Source organism: Diachasmimorpha longicaudata, chromosome 15 (assembly GCF_034640455.1).
Source record: "Diachasmimorpha longicaudata isolate KC_UGA_2023 chromosome 15, iyDiaLong2, whole genome shotgun sequence".
Taxonomy (NCBI): domain Eukaryota; kingdom Metazoa; phylum Arthropoda; class Insecta; order Hymenoptera; family Braconidae; genus Diachasmimorpha; species Diachasmimorpha longicaudata.
In genome coordinates, this window is record NC_087239.1 from 4,052,441 (window position 1) to 4,072,102 (window position 19,662).

Consider the following 19,662-nt stretch of genomic DNA (forward strand, 5'->3'; position numbering starts at 1 on the left):
GCACCCAAAAATTCTGCATCCCACCAGAACCCCTGACATTCCACAACCAGTGGCTTTATCCCAATAAGATTAATCCCCCCAAACTCTCCCCTCATATCCCCCAAAATAAAATAAACTCCCCACGTGTCACTCACGCAAAAACCTGACAGCCCAGACAATCGAATTCAATTCTCATATTTCTCAAAATCATCCACACAAACTATTCCTCAAGACGTATTGGTGGAGTAAGAAGGGTAGCTATTTCTGGTTGAGGGGAGAAGTGTGAGTTAACTCGAGCGCGTATACGAACTTTCAGGCACTTGGTTAACCCACCTCTGGGTAGTCTGGCATTTGCCACGGTATCGTCATACAGACATTGCCCACAACCGTCTGATAGCAAAGCCACGAGGCCCAGGATGTGCCAAACTCCCCCCGAGATCGTGCCCTAAAAAAAAAGTGAAAAGTGCATTTACCCGCCGATAATTCCCCCAAAAAATTGCAAACCCAAAATCCTCCAGTGAATAAATCGATCAACAATTAATATCCTCTCCCCTTCGATTAAAATACTAAAATTAACGAGAGAGTGAAGACTGATTTCCAAACGAATTATTTACCGAAACGTGCAGTCGCCCCAAAATAGATGTATTTCCCTGTAGGAGCCCATGTACGTAAAGTTGAGTGAACTTTGACGATAGAAGTACATCGCACAGCTCCTCCTCAATCCCCAGAGCTCATTCGCCTCCGAAACACCGTAACGTCCCCATAAACCTGGAAAAACCCCAAACAATGTGATACCAGGTCCCACGTGATGAAATTTGGGCCGAGGTTCATGTCAAATTGTCCATAAATTCAAAAAACCCCCTCGGGATAGTTTATTTGTGATTCAACCGGATGGCCAAGTTCCAAAATCATAATGAATGAACACAGAATCGTGATATATTAAACCTGACAAAACCTCATGACTCATTGTGATCCCACCTCAAAAATAATGTTATAAAAAACCATTAATTTCTCGAGGATAGAATTAAAATCAAAGAATTGGCAAATGCCCAGTGTTCAAGTGCTAATTTTCGGCTGCAAAAATAATTTCGCTGTTTGAGCAATCGGTGTGAAATATGGTACGAGAAGAAGTCATTGAGAAACTCAGAAGTTTCTGATTATCCGTTGACATGTCAGTGTGAAAATGGAAAAAGCATTCCGAGATGGCATTACCACTGAGACACTTGAATTCAAGGATTTCTGAAGAACCCACTTCGTCTAGATGATGCTGAACTGACCTGAGATGATTGTCAACAGCTCCAAGATGATTCTGAACTGATTAGCAACCAGTAACGCACCAAGAATAGATTGAATTGCCAGACAACCCAGACATGTCCTTCTGCAGGATCACGGGGAGGAGCCGGGGCCTCCCCAAGCCAAACTATTTTCCGTTGCTGCCACCAATAAGTCCAGCTGATGCTAAACGCTTTTGCCGAATCACTGGTAAATCCTATGGTCTACCCACGCATCACTACATTCCGGTACTGCTGGGTGTGCACAGCAATGATAAATCCAAATGTAGAATAACAAACAACTCTGGTCTTGGTCCACATCACTACACAGCTGGTCTGATACTGGGTGAGAAGAAGCGTCACGTCATTGTCAAGGACTATCGTTACGTATTTCCAGTGCTGGAGGGTGATGACGAGCAGCAGAAGGCCCTGAGGGATCTCCTGGAGACGAAAAAACCGCCGGAAGACGAGGAGAAGCTGAAGTTCGTCTACACAGTTCAGGAGAGAAGATGCAGCTTGGTATTTCCAGCGAGTCTCGAAGCGGCTGTGCGAGACGGTGATGTGAGTGATGTCATGCTATCAAGAGACTGTGATACAGTTCTGCTGAGGCTCAAGCAAGGACGCAACGTCTCAGTGGACTTCAAGGAGCTGGATGACTTCGATCATCTGTATGAGGGGCTCGGGCCTCACGAGGAGGTCATGAAGGAGCGGGAGAGGCTGGACGCCGAGGGGCGGAAGCGGAAGAAGAGACGCGCCTCCAAGTTGAATTACGCGAAGAAGGTCTTCGAGGATAAGGAGAAAGCTGCGGACGAGGAGGAGTTCAAGAGGGCGAAGCAGCTCAAGTTGAGGAGTGTCAAGGACGACAGCAAGGAAGAGAGGAATCACTGGAGGAATGTTGACCTGAACCACGCGAGGTCTGGGGAGAGACAGCTGACGATGGTCACTGAGACCCTGGAAAGCTTCGTCCATCCCATTACGAGGACTTGTAACTGGCGGGCTATTGAGAGAAACGTCGGCAAGATCGATGGAACGCCAGTTGTCGATCGACTACCGACTCCAGTTCATGTCCCACCTTCAGTGATTGACCTTGACATGACGGAAGTCGGTGTTGTCACGTCGCCGATATCAGAGGAAACCGGTGGATTGGAAGCTATATCTGTGATTAAGCCGTTGACACCACTGACAGCTGAGCCAGATCCAGGGATTCAGCTGCTCCTGGCGAAGATTCCTCCAGCTGAGCTGGAAGGAACTGCTGATGTAAAAGAGAAGTTGTCGTCTGGGGAAACAGCTCTCCAGCAGCTGCCAACAGTCAAGGAGATTCCAGACCTCGTGAGGAAGGTCCAGAATGGTGTGAAGTGTGAGATGCACCGGGTGACAGGTCTCAAGGTCGATATAAAATCAGCTCAGCGATTTGTCACTGGTCAGACTGTTGAAACTCCAGTGGGTCCTGTGTTCGTTCCTGGACAGACGTTGCAGACACCGCAGGGACCAGTTTTCGTTCCAGGATTTACGGTTCACACGCCGGAGGGGCCGGTGTTGATACCTGGACAAATAGTTACGATTCCTGATGATGGAAAGCAAACTCCAGTTTTCATAGCTGGACAAACTCTGGAGACAAAGAGCGGAGAGAAGTTTGTTCAGGGGCAGACGATTCATACGAACGAAGGAGCTCGATTCGTTCCGGGACAAACGGTGCTGACGGCGGAAGGTCCGAAATTCGTCGCTGGACAAGTTCTGGAGAATGTTTTTATTCCTGGACAAACTGTTCTGACGGAGGACGGGGCTACTTTCATACCTGGACAGACTATCACAGAGCAAAATCATGAGCACATATTCGTTCCGGGACAAAGTGTGAGGATAAAGGATGATTGGGAATTTATTCCTGGACAGTGTTTGGTATCACCCACTGGAGAGCCAATATTCACTCCTGGAAGGACCATGCAGACGTCGGAGGGAATGCGATTCGTCGCGGGACAGAATGTCACGTCGAAAAATGGAGAAGTCAATTTCGTTCCTGGAATGACCGTAAAAACATCCGAAGGGGCTATATTCGTTCCTGGAACCGCTCTGGAGACTCCAGAGGGGCCGAAGTTTGTTCAGGGGATGATACTCAACACTAGTGAGGGAGAAAAATTCATCCCGGGGAGAACAATCTATGGAGCCGATGGTTTTGAATTCGCAGCAGCTAAGGATATCGAGGACATAACGTTCCTGGAGTCTGGGCCCACTGGAATTCCAGTGGATCCGAAGACCGCGAGTGCCATCTCCCTGCGTCACCAGCAGGAGGTCTTCGGACACATGATTCAGACCGAAAATGGCGTGGAGTTCATACCAAAAAGTTTGGAAAAATCTCTAGAAGGTAAACGCATTGTTCCAGGACAACTGGTGAGAGGCGACAAAGATGGCCCCAGGTTTGTCCCTGGAGTGATGACCGAAGAGGGCTTTGTACCCGGGCAGATTGTACTTACTGAGAAGGGCGAGCAGTTTGTCCCTGGCCAAGTGGTGGAAACCAGTTCTGGACCGAAATTCGTTCCTGGACGAATGGTAAATACTCGAAGTGGTCCAAAATTCGTTCCTGGACAAACGGTGGAAACCGACGAGGGTCCGCGTTTCGTCCCTGGACAGATTGTCCAGACAAAAGTTGGACCAACGTTCATTCCAGGACAGGTGATATCGACTGAAGACGAGGGTTCCAGGTTCGTTCCAGGACAGGTTGTCGACACTCCAGATGGCCCACGATTTGTTCCAGGCTGTGTAGTCGAGTCTGGAACGCTCGGGGTGACCTTCGTGCCTGGACAAATCGTGCAGACGGAAGAGGGTCCGAGGTTCGTAGCTCCGGATCTGGCGGACACACCCGAGGGTGAAATGGAGTTCTCAGTCCAGGGTTTCGAAGTCACCCCTGAAGAGCTTGGACTACTTCGACCTTCACGTTCCCACTGCAACGGTACATCGGACCACAATGGCGAACCCAGCATCGATGCCAGACTCCTGCGTCAACTCTCCGAAGCTGGAATGTCGATTGGACGAAAGATATCCCCTAACGTACCCAGTGTTGATGTCGATGTTGATGCTCCAGTAGCTCTGGAGCACGCCTTGATAATCGCTGAGAAACTTGGTCTTCGTAAGGATTCAGCTGTTAAAATGGCGCAAGTAGTTTCCACGGTCTCCCAATTGGCTCACAACATCGTCCAGCAGCATCAGCATGGAGGCAAACTGCATTTCGAAAACATCTCCAACGGCCAGACACCGATTCTCACCAATGGACAGACCCATCATGAGGAGGACGTTGACTGGATACACGAGACGATCAAGACAGCGATAGCTACCGCAGTCCTGGCGATAACGGAGGATAAAGACAATCAGGAGAATGGAGAAAGGAATCCTGACAGCTACGTGCTGTCCTCCATCAGCGAAGCTTTCAATATAGTCCTCCGTAAGAACTCCAGGACCATTGAGGAGCCGCTGAATGAGGTCTTGAAGATTCTGCTGATGCCTCAGAACAGGAAGATCCTCTGTCAAAGGGCCATCACCGATCTTCTCCAGTCAAGCAGCAACAAGATAGACATTCTGAAGTCAACAGTGGTAGGACAATCATTGAAGGACCACGTGGTATTGGAGAGACTGTCAGCAGTTCTAGAAGAGGAACAAGGAAATGAACTGATCGGTTCCGCTTTCCGAAAAGTCTCAGAGGGAAATCCGGAGCTGGTGTCCAGCGTTTTGAAGAAGGTCTCGCAGGAAGTCTCAGCCCTCTCCACGGAGCGGGAAGCCGCGGAAACTGTTCACAAAGCGATTGTCGATGCCGTCAGGGAATCCAGTGAACTTCAGGTCCAGAAGATGCTGAGTGATGAAGGAGTTCATCTGCGAGAGCTCATCCTCCAGGCAGTTGGTCTAGCTAGAGCTCTGGGCATGTCATCAACAGCGAGCAGTCTTCTGAATGTCATCAGCGATGAGAAGTCCACGCAGGTCCTGGCTGGGGATAAAGTCACTCTGGACATCCTGAAGAGGTTGACTGTGATGCGGAAACTCGCGGAGGCGCGTCCACCCTTTCTCACAGCCCTTCGCAATCTCTGCAGCGATCCGGAACTAGCGAGGACTGATCCAAGGCTGCGGACACTTGTTCGTGAGAGTGCAGCACTGATGATTGTCCCTGAGGATTTGCCACTGCAGTCGTCGAGTGACATTCCCATGGCACTTCTGAATGCGGAGAACAGCCTCGCCATCGAGGATTTCTTCATCAGGAGGAATCAGAAACCTGAGACGATATTTATGATTCTCAAGAAGGGCCTGCAGACCGTCGTCCCCAGGGACGCGTCACGGGCAGTTCTGACTGGTCAGGTTGCTTATACCGTTCTTGATGAGAATGGAATATCGCACTTTGAACCACTTCATGTATTTTCGGCACTGAAACTCAATAAACCGTCGGCCCATCGGTTCTCGATGTACGCTATTCCTGTTGCTGGGGAGGAGGATTATGAGGTGGAGACGAGCGTCACAGCTTCAATCACCTCGACGACTGATGCTGAGAGACTGCAGAATGGGCATTGCCGGGCTTCGAGGGAATCCAGTGCTGGTGTTAATCTTACGGACAGGACTCTGGAGAATTCCATGAGTAGGGAGAATACGCCGAGTTTCAGGAGACGTAGTAGTGCGAATACCGAAGGATTTTGGGAGAATGGGGTAAATTGGTTTTTTGAGTATTTTTTTCAAAATTTTTTTAAACAAAAAAATTGTTGGTGGATTCGAATGTGGAGACGTCTGGTGAATCGAATTTAATGTTTTAGAAAATGAATCATTTTCTTGGATTACTCTTTCGTTTATGTTTCCGGAAATTTCGTCATTTAAAATTGAAATTGATTTATTAGCCTTTGAAGCTCGCTCATTAGCTCAGAGCCGCCAAATAATTGGGGGAAATTCGGGAATAAATCTACGTCGTAAAATAGAAACTCCGTAGATAAATGATCACGTGTCTGAGGCCCTTAAAAAAATTATGAAACTGTTTAAAAACCAAATGGTCAATATTTTTGTGACCTTTTGGTTTTTTGGTGTCAAAAATTTCAACAAAAAATATTTTATATTCATTTTGGAAATCAATAGATTTATTTTTGGTAGAAATTCCTGGGAGTCAATTGCATAATTTTTTCGTTCTTTCCTCCTCTCTTTATTGAAGAAATTAAATGAAAAAAACAGTAAAAAATTAACCGCAAAAAACGTGCTAAAATTATTTGAGATTAATAATTATTTAATGAAGAGTCATTCGATAGGAGGAAGTAAGTAACCACTTGTTAGGGAGCATTAAAAATAGAAATGCTTAAATAGATTATGGGAGTCACTGATGGAAATGTCAACCCACTGTCTTTTCGATTCGCTGACAATTGATTGTGACAATTACTTCTTCGAACCCAGTTCATTATTAATTTTTGGGGGATCAATTACTCAGCGAAATGACTCACAAATTTTCATACTCGCGTCTCTATATTTTTTAATTCTTAGTGCATTTTTATAGATTTTTGCAAGAATTTTTTAGCACACTAGAAAAATTAGATGTCGGCTCAGCCTCGGCCGACAGTCGGGCATCTCTCATTTGTCATAAGGGCTATGGAATATTCTATATTATATATACATGTGATTAAAACCAAACCTTAACCCGAACCTTGAAAAATGAGAAAACATCAGTAATAATCCCTTAATCACTCAGTCATTTAATTTTAATCACGATAAAAAAATTTGTTTCTTTTTCAGAATCAGGATAATTTCGTAGTGGTGAAGGACTATGTATCGAAAGAGGACAGTAGCTTCTGTGTAGCTGTCGGTGACATCGTCGAAGCTGTTGAATTTCAAGACGACCTGACCAAGTGAGAAACACACGAATATTCTCATTATGTTCTGTTGCTTTCTCGCTGATTCTCACTTATGTACGCAAAATATCCTGACTCATGTAGTTTTTACGTTTGAACCGTGTGAAGTCTATTCTCGTTCGCTCTATTCTGGGCACCGCTAAAATTAACCGAGCAATAAAGCATATTAGTACAGTTTTTAGCGTGATAACGAATACAGTCGTAGACCGGAGCTCTTGGCTTCAACTGCATTGATAAACATTCGGGTGCAGAATGTGGGGCATTATTGTTCGAGTATTCGGAATAGTCAGGGACGAAACGCAAATTATTCCAGGAATTTTCATAAGTTCAGCGCAATTTAAAAAAAAAATTAGCAAAGTTTTTTGGAAAAAGACTTTGAGTTCGATTTAAGACGCAAAAGTCAATGAATTCGTACCCAGTACCATTGACTTGAAAAGTGATAGCCAAAAATCAATGTAATTTCATTTTATCATTCTACAAAATATATAATTATAATTATAATTATAATTATTCTCTGTCAAGTGCTGATTTTTAAAAATTAGTTCAGTTTCGTAGAGAAACCCTTGGGTTTTTTTTTTTACGAAATAATTTATAAACATCTGTGCAAAACATTGGGAAATTCACCTCTGATGCCCTGCTGACACCCAAATCAATCCGGAAATGCCATTATATTTAAAAAAAACCCGACGAGGTGTCTGTTGAAAAAACATTTCAACTACTGACAGACGTTTCGTAGAATTTACCTTGAAATTACTCATTTATTTCTGGAATACGGTGACAGCCGAGTGGGTTGAGTGTCGAGAAATTTACCGAGTATAAACAAAAAAAATAAAACAAGGAAGACAACAGATGATAATTACAGCAGGTGCTCCGGACGTTCCATCAGTGTAAATTCGCTGAGTATTTGCGGATGTTAATATAGAACTGGGGAAAATATACGCCAGTGGAGGGAGATGATTAAAAAAAAAGTCCACTAGAAAGACTAGGATCATTGGCCTCTACAGAAAATAGGAGAGTACTCTGTTCACTCGCTTGTTTTCAAAATTCCATCTTTCCAATTTCGTATAAATAGACCACTGAGAACTGATGATAATCCAAAAATAAAGTGCAAAAAAGATTTTATGGAGGAAACTGGCGACTTCGATATACAAAATTCCCTCGAATTTTTATTAATTTTACATTTAATTTTGGATCAGATATTTCTTGACTTCATGGAAAATTTTTCATAGAATGTTCCTCAGAAATTTTCAATAAAAATTTCTCGACATTGATTTTCTGATCGTAAGTTCTTTTAGTTCGGTCTTCTCTTGTCATTCGACAAATTAAATATAAAATTTGGAAAATTTTAGTTGAGAAATTTCTGGAATAAAACAAAATTTCAAAGGTGAATAAGTCTTTGACAAAATTACATTCTGTAATTTATCCAATAGAATATTTATCAATCCACCTTTCAACGCAATAAATTACCCAAAACAGCATAAATATGTACACAATTACTCCTCTTATTTACTAACAAATTAATCCCTCAGTTTCCAGAAACTCAACTAAAAAAATAAAAATATTAAAAATAATAAAAGTAGATCTGCGAATTCTAACGATCTTCCTCGGGATTGTCTCTCCCACTAGTGGATCTTCCAGTTATTCTATTTCTGCGAGGCATGAACAGATTATATGGCCAGTTATGTCACATCGATTTAGCTTTCACAACTGCTAAGAACATTACTCCTAGAATTTAAACCGGAGCTGCATAAATTTTCATCGTAACAAGACCAATGAGCTTTCTAATCGGCTTCGCCATTAACAACACCTAACGAATGAAGAAGAAACGATAAATCGTGAGAATATTATAGGCGAGCTAGAATGGATCCCGATCTAGAAATTGGTGAGATTGGCGCATGTCTGGATAGCTCTGCAGCTCGTCACAGAATATCGGTGAGACCGAAGAGAAGACATATCGATTCACGAGCCAGAGGTGTTATAAGATCGAACTCCGATTCTAATATCCAGAGGTAATGTATCTGTGTCATCAGGTCGATGTGCCTGAGCTAACGATTCAGACGAGTAAAATTGACTCAGGCCATTTACAATTTTTATTAAATAATAATACTTAACATATAATTATTATTATACATAATATTTAATGTGTAATATATTCATTACATTATATTTACATTTTCTATTAATTAATTATAGATGTGAACGCGTATATTGACAGACCTGGGGTGTCTGTTCATTTTTAATTATAAATAATTTGTTTAAAACTTAAATCGTTGAAATCAACGGTCAAACAATTAATGTTATATATATTCACATGTTAATAACATAAAGTCCGTGGATTCGATCGCCTCTGGAGTCATTTTTTCAAATGAAATCACTCATTTATAAAATAAAAATAGTAAAATTCATACTAATTACAAGATTTTACACAACAAATTGCACTAATTTCCAAACTGTCGACGTGCTCCTTAGGTAGATATTTTAATGAACCAAGTAAAGGCATGAGGAGTCACTTGACATATCCATTTTGTCAAATCAAAAGCTCCAAAGTATTGAAGCATCGATCGCAGCTAAAATTGATAGAATTCTTTGAAGAAAGCTCTGGGGTTTTTTCATTAAATCATCTCATTGATGATGGACAGCGTGAGGAGAGACGATGTCAACGGCCCGATCGTCTATTTCATCGTTTCGTGAAAATATAAATTCACGGTTTCTGCAGATGTGTAACAAATGTCGGCACTCTGCCCACAAAGCGTTAGCTGATTCACCCAATTTAATATCCTCGAGTGAAAACGAATAATCGAAGCTCATAGGTGACGGCTGGTGAATGTCTTCAGAATTCGTGGGAGTCAGGATGATGATTACGACAATTGCCAGTGGCATTGGGGGTCTTGAGTGATTGCAGTGTACAGACGACTTTTATTGTTCGAGAGACGTTGAACCGACGAGGAAAAATTGAATAGTTGTTCGCTGGTATTTGTTTAAATGTTTTGGGGGAATTGAAATAGATTGATGAAGAGAATGCCAGGAATTTCGGAATCAGACGACCTTACGGACTGTGACAATTCGATAATCAGATCGTTAAGCTAGAAATAAATTCGAGGGAAAAGGTGAGGTTCAAGCTCACCGAACGCTAGAAAATACAGAAAATAGGTGGAGACTATTGCCACGCGTCGTGCCTGGCGCTTTTCGTTTTGGCAGTGACAATAGGATGGGACTGATGGCAGTATAAATCATTCGATGAGTGAAATATCGATGCAGGGGGATCATTTTATTATAGGGAATATTTTTTATTTTTTATTGGATGAAAGGGGAAAATTTCCCTATTTAAAGGATCATATGATTTGTCATCAGAGTAAAATTTTTAATCCCATTATTTTCAAGGACGAAATGTTTATTTTTCGAAAAACGAATTTTTATGCTGTCAATAATTACTTCATGTAGAGCCTAAGAATTTGTGTTTCACAAAATAATTATTTTTCCTTCGAATAAGCGAATTAAAATTTTTAATCTGTCGGTAAATTACTCAATAGTCACTAATTTTTCATTTTAATTACTACCTAAATTTTTTTTTGTAACAGAGCACTGGTACGGAAAACTGACGGAAAAGAAGGATGGCTGCCAATGTCAATACTCATGCAGACAGCTGTCAGCGAGGACAGTTCAACCCTGACGAGCCAACACCGCCCAGAGGATTCTCGATATCGACGCGAGTGCGTTCCAATAATTTGTATTTAATTATTGCGTTTGTAATTATTTTAATTGAATTTTTATTGTTTTTCCTCTTGGATTTTCTCTCATTTCTCTCATTTTTCTCTCAAAATCGTCTGATTGTGAAATCTTTCAATTTCAGAGCTGTAGTCAAAGAACTGGTCGAAACCGAGGAGGAGTTCGGCAAGGACCTCCAACAAGTCGTCGAGAGGTACCTGAAACCCCTGGATAATCCAGGAGTTCCCAGGGCCGTTCGGGATAATAAGGAAATCATCTTCACGAATCTCAAACAAATCGCTGATTTCCATAATACGTAAGTATTCACTCTCACGACTCAATTTTCTCGTATTCGCGACACGATTATTGCAATACCAGAGATTCAGATTTTTTTATTACAAAGACAACACCAGAAATATCGAAATTAGAGAGACACGAATCGAACAATTTACATAATTTATTTTGTAGCAATCGATGTGAAATCGTAAGTCGAAGTTTTCTGTGGATTTACTTGTTAGTGTTCGTGTGTCTGTGTCTACAATCGTTCATTTCAACATCATTAGTTCATGAATTTTGCGAGTTCCTTGGAAAGTTGGTTCTATAACGCACCTCAAATGTTGTAAAATTGAGATTAAAAAAAATTAATTGCATTGAATTTAATTAAAAGTTTATTATGGTCGAGTCTTGGTATAAGATTGCAATGGAGAGGGAAAAATTTAGTGATAAAATCTAACGCATTTGGGAGAAAATTTTATCTGTTAGAATTTTTAATGAATTGTAAATCTTTATAAACTATAAATGAGAATTGTTAAAAAAATCGCAGTAGAAGTGGACGATTCAGTAAGGAAATGGTAAAACGAGATAAGTCACTTCTGATTATTGACCAGTTTTTAATAAAATTCTTAAAATATAAGGGAAATTAAAATTTTGATTAGAATAATTCGAAAAGATAAGAGATTAATATTTTTGATGATATTTTTTGGAGAAGAAAAGAGTGTAATTTGCAAAAATCGTATCTACAAATTTTTACAGGACAATTTCCTATAAAAAATATGTAAAAACCTGGAATTTTTTAAATTTTAAATCTCTCTCTTTTGCTATACAAAAATCTGCAATAGAATTGACCCAAAAAAATAATTTTTTCAACCGAAAAAAATTTTCAATTGAAATTAGATAGAATTTCCTGTCTAACTCGTCAGGTTTTCCACTGAATTTCTTTCTTCTGTAGTGGAATCCACTTAAATAAAATCCGATATTTTTTACTAACAGTTATCAACGATTCATCAAATCACCTGCCATTTTTTATCGTAATTAATAAAATATGTTGAGAATCTGTCTGACTCTCCCTCATAAGAAATAAAATCTAAACCGTAATTAAATGAACCCCTGTGTTGTCTTGCTGATCTGGGTATTGTCAAAATCATGATAAAAAAATTAAAAACCCTTATCCAAGTCGTGGTGTGAGTCGCATGATATTAATTCCGGCCTTACTTAGATCGTTCGGCAGGGTTTTAATCGAGGGTGTCAAGTACTACGCGGACCAGCCGAGAATGCTCGGGAAAACGTTCCTGAGACTGGTGAGGATCAATGAATTTACTCGATATTTACATAACAGAAATTATTTTTTTAGAAAAAGTCTAGTTTTATAAACGAAAAATGTGAATTTTTCCCAGTTCAGGTCAAATTGAATCTTTCCTGTACCATACACTGCTTTAATATTTAAAAATAATTAAAAAATATGTACATAAATTGTATATATGTATATGTATTTGACCTCTAGCACTTTATTCTTATATATAAGATATTAACATAAAATAATAATTTTTTTTATCGCAAAAAAAATTACAGAAATTCCCAACAATTTTACAAAATTTTTTATAACAGATGGATTATGATTTCTTCGATTACTTGTACTAGAATTTTTCTAGGGAATTTATTTCTGTGTATGTAATCTCTTCGAGGTAATTAGGACAGATTAAGAGAATTATTTTATTTTACAGGAAAGAGATTTCGATAAACACGTGGCTTACTGTCGAGACGAACCCGCTGCGCAAGAATTACTACAGACAAACAACGAGGTTCGAGAATATTTCGAGGTAATTTATTCCGTGTCAAAACACGTGAAATAATTTCTTGGCAGGGGGGTGGGGTGAAACTGAGTACGAAGCAAAGTGCCCAGTGATAGTTTTCAGAACAATTCATTCATTTACTTTGCATTTACTTTGAGAAATATTTTAACTAAAGTTAAATATTCAGGATTTGTTAAAAATTTCTGTCACGTAATTGACACTATTCATGGTGGAAATTCAATAATTATTAAAGAATGTTTAATAACAATCTGGTGTCATTGGTACCAATTTGGAAAAATTCTTGGATACCAAGTACCTTTGAAATTTTGAAAAAAAATGTCGGTAAAATGGATTTCTCAAACCAAATCTCTGATAAATTGACCCGAAATTTGAATATCCATTGACTACCTTCCCATGATTCCTGGTAAAGAAGAAGTCTTCCTCATACTCTGCAGATAAGCTTCAGAACAAAATCCCTGTAAACTAATATTCAACAGACTTCTGCTAGAGTTTACAAAATAACAATCACAATTTTTCATGTCTCACATCCGCCAAAAAATTTTTTTTACGTTCTCTCATTAAAATTGACATGAAAAAATCTGCAATTGGTCTCGAATTTTAAAAAATGAACCTCTTGGTAATTAAATAATTTCCAAAGTTGCTATTGCTGTTACTTTCTTCAATTTTTTTCATCACCTGATCATGTTTGCAAATGAAAATCCACTCTTACATAATAGCGAAGGCGAAAAGTGGGCGTCCATCCAGTAATCCGAAAATAACATAATGTATTTTTATCTCAACGAACATCTACTCAATCCATCTCTCTCTCATCTTCTCGCAATGTGTCCCCGGCATTTCGTGCGTTCCTCCAAATGAAAAAAAAAATTATCGGAAAAATAAGCAAAACGTTTTGAATTTATCAATCAACAATGGAACTAGGTTTCACGCCAGAATTAGAACAGAATCAATTTGAAATGTTTATCTGTAAGAACTTCCGGTACTGAACATGACGGCTTACAAAGCACTTTGTTTTTTAATGAAGAAGTGTAATAGAAATTGTTGTTAATTTCGTCGAAATTTTAAATTTTTTTGCTCATTCATTCACTTATTTGCTTAGTCGCATTGAAAGCCACTGTTCGCAACAAAAAAAAATACTTTGACTGTTTTTTAGAATATTTTTGATAAAAAAACAATTATTGCCTCTGAGAACTTCATCTAACAATCAAATTAAAAATTATATTTTCTATATTCCTCCAACTATTAATTATTTTTTATCCTCTCATAATTTTTCCATAAACAACGTCGAACATAAATTATTCATTCTATTTTTAAATCTGTACAAAACAGTTAACATCAAATCCATAAAAAAAATAAAATTATATCTGTAAAATAATCTCAATCTCTAAACTATTTTCCCTCAAATAACTAATTAAAATAACCGAAAAAATCCGTCGAATGATTTACCCTGAACGATCCAACATATCCCCGACGAAATACCGATCTTTCCCACGATACAAGTTGTCTCCCCCCGATGATGTGTCCTTCATTTCCGCAGTGTTTTAAAACTGGATCACTGGATCACGAGAATGAGAGAAAAAATAAATTTCTCTCCCTCATCATCAGAGCTAGAGGATTTTTTAAACTAGTGTTTGTGCATTGGTCAGTCTCTCGATGGCGTCTATCGTCTAAGTATAGAATCCAAGTCTCGTCGTTCGCGTTAAATCTTCCCTCGGCTTCGACTCTGGGTCGCGAGTCTCGGCGAACCACCGTATGTTGTATAGACTGACTGGTGAACATCGGTAAATTCAATTGATCATCGAGTTTTTAAAAATTTTACCCGACAAAATCGTTAACCGCTGATTTTCACTTTCACCCCCCTGAAGGTGTGTTAATAGTGTTAATTTATACTGTGACCACGTGACCACTTGGTGACTGATGATTGTGTCTGTGTTGTTTTCTCCCCGTTCCAATATTCAACCGCCAAAAATAATGCCTGCGATTTAGCCAGCGCATATCGGATTACAGTGGAATATAAAAAAAAAAATATTCTGAGCGAAATTTTGCTGCCTTTTCTTTTATTGCGGAGGGGAAATTAGTCTGTCGACCCAGTCCAATTGTTCTTCCACTTGTTTTCCACGTTGACATCCACCGACCCAAGGATTGCGATAAGGGGAAAAATCCGTGCGTAGTCAGGCCGATGGGTTTTCATTGATTTTGCGGGTTTTCTCAAGGTTTTGGGGGGTTTATGATGTTGGTGGGTTATTGACTATTATTTATGTTTGTTCAGGAGCTGAGCCAGACCCTCGGAGACGATAAAAGCGTTTCGGAACATCTGAAGCTTCCGATACAACGCATTAACGACTACCAGCTCCTGCTTAAGGTCATCATTTTTTATTCATTAATTAATTAAGGGCTGGAGTGAAAAGGGAAACAGATTTAAAACCACTTGCTTAAACTATGCAGCATAAAAGTTTAAACAAAAACTGTCGGGACATATTTTACACGACAACAACCTCGATTTAATTAATTAAAATCAAAGTATTTTAAATATCAAAATTAATTCAACTTGAAAACAATTTTTTTTGTGAATTTTAGAAATAAATAAAAAATAGCGCTTTGATTTTCAATTTAAAGGAAGTTTTCTAGAGTAGTCACGTGACCAAAAAAATTGACTGTTCAGATAAATGACAAAATACTTTTTTGATTTCGATGAAATCCAAATTTGAATGGAGTTATTATACCCATACGTCGAAAATTGGGTTAATAAAAATCAAAAAATTATGTTGGATGTAATTAGAAATGTCAATTTGGTCACGTGACCCCTCTAGGGGCTGCCAAAATTGTCTGGACAATTTAATTTTGAATTGACTTGAAGTTCTGTAAGTGTGACTCAACTGTCATCACTTTAATAAAGAAACAGAAATGAGATCGTTGAATCCTTCGTTGTGGAGGAAGCATTGAGCTTTATTGGGGTGCGCCTACGAGAGTTTTTTTTATATCTGATTCATCTGTGGAGGAGATGAGGGAAATATGCAAAATAATAACCGAGAGATGCGAAATTTTATTGAACTGTGCGTCGAGGTTTGATAAATCCATCAAAAAAAAATATTGCAACAACGACTTTTGGTTTATTAATACGTAATAATTGTTAAGGTGAAACTTCCCTAATTAAAGGTAAATTTGGAAATTGAATAACGAAGTCGCATGTTTATATTTAAAGACTGCGATAAAATTGATGATCTTCTCACGAATATGAAAACCAGAAAGAAGTCGAGGACGATATCATTCGCATCGTAACGGACAATATAAATATAAATAGGTCAAAGTCAAACAAGCCTCGAGCATTAAAGAAAATCATTGCTTAAATCCAGTGACGGTCTGTCAGATTTCTTTTCCAAGGAGAATATTTGCACATGAATATCACCTGGAATGCTTTCAAGAATGGCCGACAGCTGGTGAGCAATAATTCTCACAATAAATTGGTTTAAATTTGGGAATCTAAAACTGAAAAGTGAATTCCGTTGACACTCACATGCTCACGAAATGATCAACATGTGAAGTCGGAATTCAGGGATCGTCATTAGTCTTGATTAAATGATCAGTGAACCTGGCGTTTAGAATTAATTAACACCTCAATGTGAAGTCATAACAGAATTAGTTTGAATTACACGTCAATGTAGACCGGTAAAGTTATGTACTTTTTTTGGACGAGTAACAATCACGATCATGATGACGAATTCATCAATTTGATTATCTTAAAATTTTACTAAATTTTAGATTTTTATTGTGCTCGAAGAAAAAGTCCTTAAGGTTGTTGTCCCTTAAAACGTTCCCCCAGTTTTTATTAAATTTTTATGATAAATAATTGAATAAAGCGGGTGAAAAATTATCACTTTTTCCTTGACATTCTCCATTTTGAACTTGAGATAGAAATTATCAAAATTAGGAAATCTCTTCAATTTTTTAAATTACAAAATTCTTTTTTATCAACAATTCAATATTTTTTCCTACAAAAATTGTTTGAGCTTGAAAACGCATCATTAAACACAATATAAAAACTAAACTAAATAATTATTGTGGTTCCCAGAAATAATAACAGATAATTTACAACTTTACATAACTAATAATAATTACAATTAAAAATATACAGTTCTATTTCATCTGTCAAATTGTCCCGACCCCACCTTTAACCGAAACCCCTCGATGATAAACCACTAAAAAAATTAATTGTCCTTATCAATAACCACCCCCAAGAAAACTAACCACCACCCACTCCCACCCTCCCCTCTCGCCATTTCCAAACCCCTCGAAATTGTTCTCCATTCACCGAAATCCGTGAAATTCGCACCTCCCAGACGGCTCCACTGATCTGTGCTCCAACTGAGAGTGGGCGCAGTTACCGATTTAGCAACTCTGAAAACAGGTCATCATCGTGGCTCGTTCTGACCACCAAATCTCCCACCCCCCTACCCCCAATTCATAAAAAACCCCAAATTTGATTCCAGGAGCTGGTTAAATATTCGACCCGACTAGGGGAAAATTGCGACGACCTCCAGAAGGCCCTGGAGTTGATGCTGGGAATTCCCCATCAAGCAACCGACAACAAGTTCATCAGCAACATCGAAGGATTCAAGGGTAACATTCACAAACTCGGTAGACTCCTCACACACGAGTGGTTCACGGTAACCGACAAGGACGGAAAGACCAAGGAGCGTTATCTGTTCCTCTTCAAGGCCCGAATACTCGTCTGCAAGGTCCGAAGAATATCCGAGGACCGTTCGGTTTTCGTTCTCAAGGACATCATCAGATTGCCGGAGGTTGAGGTCAAGGATTATCCGGCTGATCAGCGATCCTTTGAACTCCACAATCCTGAGCTGTCAGGATATCCGATCACTCTCGTTGCTCACAAAGATCAGGTGAAGAAGACGTGGCTGAAGGAGATACGCCAGTACGCGAGTGATCTTGTTGCACTTGCTGAGCATGCGGCTGATGATCTCCAACTGACTGAAGAGAAAAATACCGGCGACGAGGTCAAGGACACCGGGATCAATCCCCCTGCGACTGTCAAACCAGAAGGGAAGCTCAAGGTCGAGGGAAAAGGGCTGGGAAGAGCTGAGGAGGCGAGGACAGCTGAGAAGAGAGAGAGCGTTGTCAAGGTCGACGATTCTGGTGTCAAGAAGGCGAGGACTGAAGACAGCGAGGAGATGTCTGGACGATACTCTGCCAGTCGCTTCAGCGCCTCTTCGAAGGTCGTCGAAGGTAATTTGTTTTTCAGTTTTTTATTTTTATATTATTTTTGGGCGAAGGTAATTGAGGAGTTTTTGCTGATTGTTGACGTGATGGATTGATCGGTGAATGGTATCAATGTTGTGGATCGGTATTCGATGTCAACGGCTTCGTGGAGAAGAGTTTCTGATCGTTCGGAGATTTTTTTGTCTGGGGGCAATTTTAATTGATGGAGGGAGAGGGGAGGTCGTTCTATCGAATTTGACGAATCTATCAGAATTATTGATCGAAAATATTTTTAAAGGAAAATTGGTAGAATTCGATTTTTGAATCGAATCATTCCCTCCATCTAATGATTCGATTTTTGAATCGAATCATAATTGATTTTGTGGGGAAATTCATTCCCCTCATAAGATAATTTAATTAAAAAAATCCCAATCAGAAAATCTTCTCTTCTCTACGTTATTGTAAACGCTTGTAGAGTATTCGTCAGTATCCAGCAGTAGAAATGGCACATCGTCGTACGTTGAAACGTCGATGTCAGGATCGCAGAGTGAAAGAAGATCGTCGTCGTCATTGTACGGTGCTGCGACAATCCAGGAGTCATCGAGCTCGTACCATACGGCCGTCAGTGGATCTTCTGGAGATACGAGGATCGCCAAACTGGCCCTGACTGCTACCGAAACTGGAAAACCAAAGTTCGTGAAGACAATCGAGGGCATCAGCGCTGAACGTGAGTATTTTGCATTCACAGAAAGAAAAAAAAAGATTTTTGCCGAATATTTATTTGTTTCAAAGAAGTATTTATTTTTCAAAATTGTAATTCTTCGGTCTAAGCACTTCCTGGGGAACCGAGTCAGTTCCTAATTATGATAATCGTATTACTCTAGAGAATGCGTATTTTGTTCATGACCTTGAACGAACTCCGATCATTATTTAGTGTTTAGAATTTTTTTATTTTCTTGAGCGAAGAATTTGCAAAAATTGTTTAATGCTCATAATTATTGCCGGAGTTCACTCAAGTTTATAATTAACATGATTAGGTTCTAGAAGAATATAATTGGGGCTAGTCGAATCAAATCACAACTGTCAGGGAATTATTTGATTTCAGGAATACATAATTGACAAATAAATATTTCCTGAAGTAAATGAATATTTGGCAAAAGTATTTTTTTATCTCAGTGCAATTACCGATTGTTTCAATGTCACACTATCAACACGACGATCGATGTTGAGAGGTCCTACACGTTAATAAAATTAGTTCTGGATCATGAGAATAATGAGGACGAAATAGTGCATGAGTAAATGACATGTTTCTACTGTTCTAGCCATCCGAGCGAAACAGGCTGTCATGCACGTTATAGGTAAAGTGATGTAGATGAAGAAAGAGAATATGATCATAGCTTTTCCAACTTTATCTATGAACTGTCTCAATTGGCTTCAGCTTTCATCGTCAACTTAGTCGCTTACGTGTCAGCCTTTTTTTATGGATAAAAATATTCCGAGTCAGCAAGTATGAAAAAAATTAATAGAAACGTCCAGCGAATTCACTAGAGG

The 19,662-nt window shown here is 39.4% G+C and overlaps 1 protein-coding gene across 7 annotated transcripts in view; it reads left to right on the plus strand.

The window, feature by feature from the left end:
- Positions 1–373: 373 nt before the first annotated feature.
- Obsc (Obscurin) overlaps positions 374–19,662 on the plus strand; it is a 34,167-nt gene continuing 14,878 nt past the window's right edge. For 2 of the 7 annotated variants that reach the window (XM_064134994.1, XM_064134995.1), the window contains exons 1-11: positions 378–5,927; positions 6,990–7,102; positions 8,956–9,114; positions 10,684–10,815; positions 10,956–11,126; positions 12,306–12,387; positions 12,811–12,906; positions 15,167–15,259; positions 17,385–18,138; positions 18,587–18,838; positions 19,434–19,469. In XM_064134994.1, coding sequence (XP_063991064.1) covers positions 1,350–5,927; positions 6,990–7,102; positions 8,956–9,114; positions 10,684–10,815; positions 10,956–11,126; positions 12,306–12,387; positions 12,811–12,906; positions 15,167–15,259; positions 17,385–18,138; positions 18,587–18,838; positions 19,434–19,469 — 6,466 coding nt within the window. In that variant the 5' untranslated portion in view covers positions 378–1,349. Of the gene's footprint in view, positions 5,928–6,989; positions 7,103–8,955; positions 9,115–10,683; positions 10,816–10,955; positions 11,127–12,305; positions 12,388–12,810; positions 12,907–15,166; positions 15,260–17,384; positions 18,139–18,586; positions 18,839–19,433; positions 19,470–19,662 lie in introns of all 7 variants that reach the window. The other 5 variants (XM_064134988.1, XM_064134989.1, XM_064134992.1 and 2 more) reach the window with 5 other exon arrangements.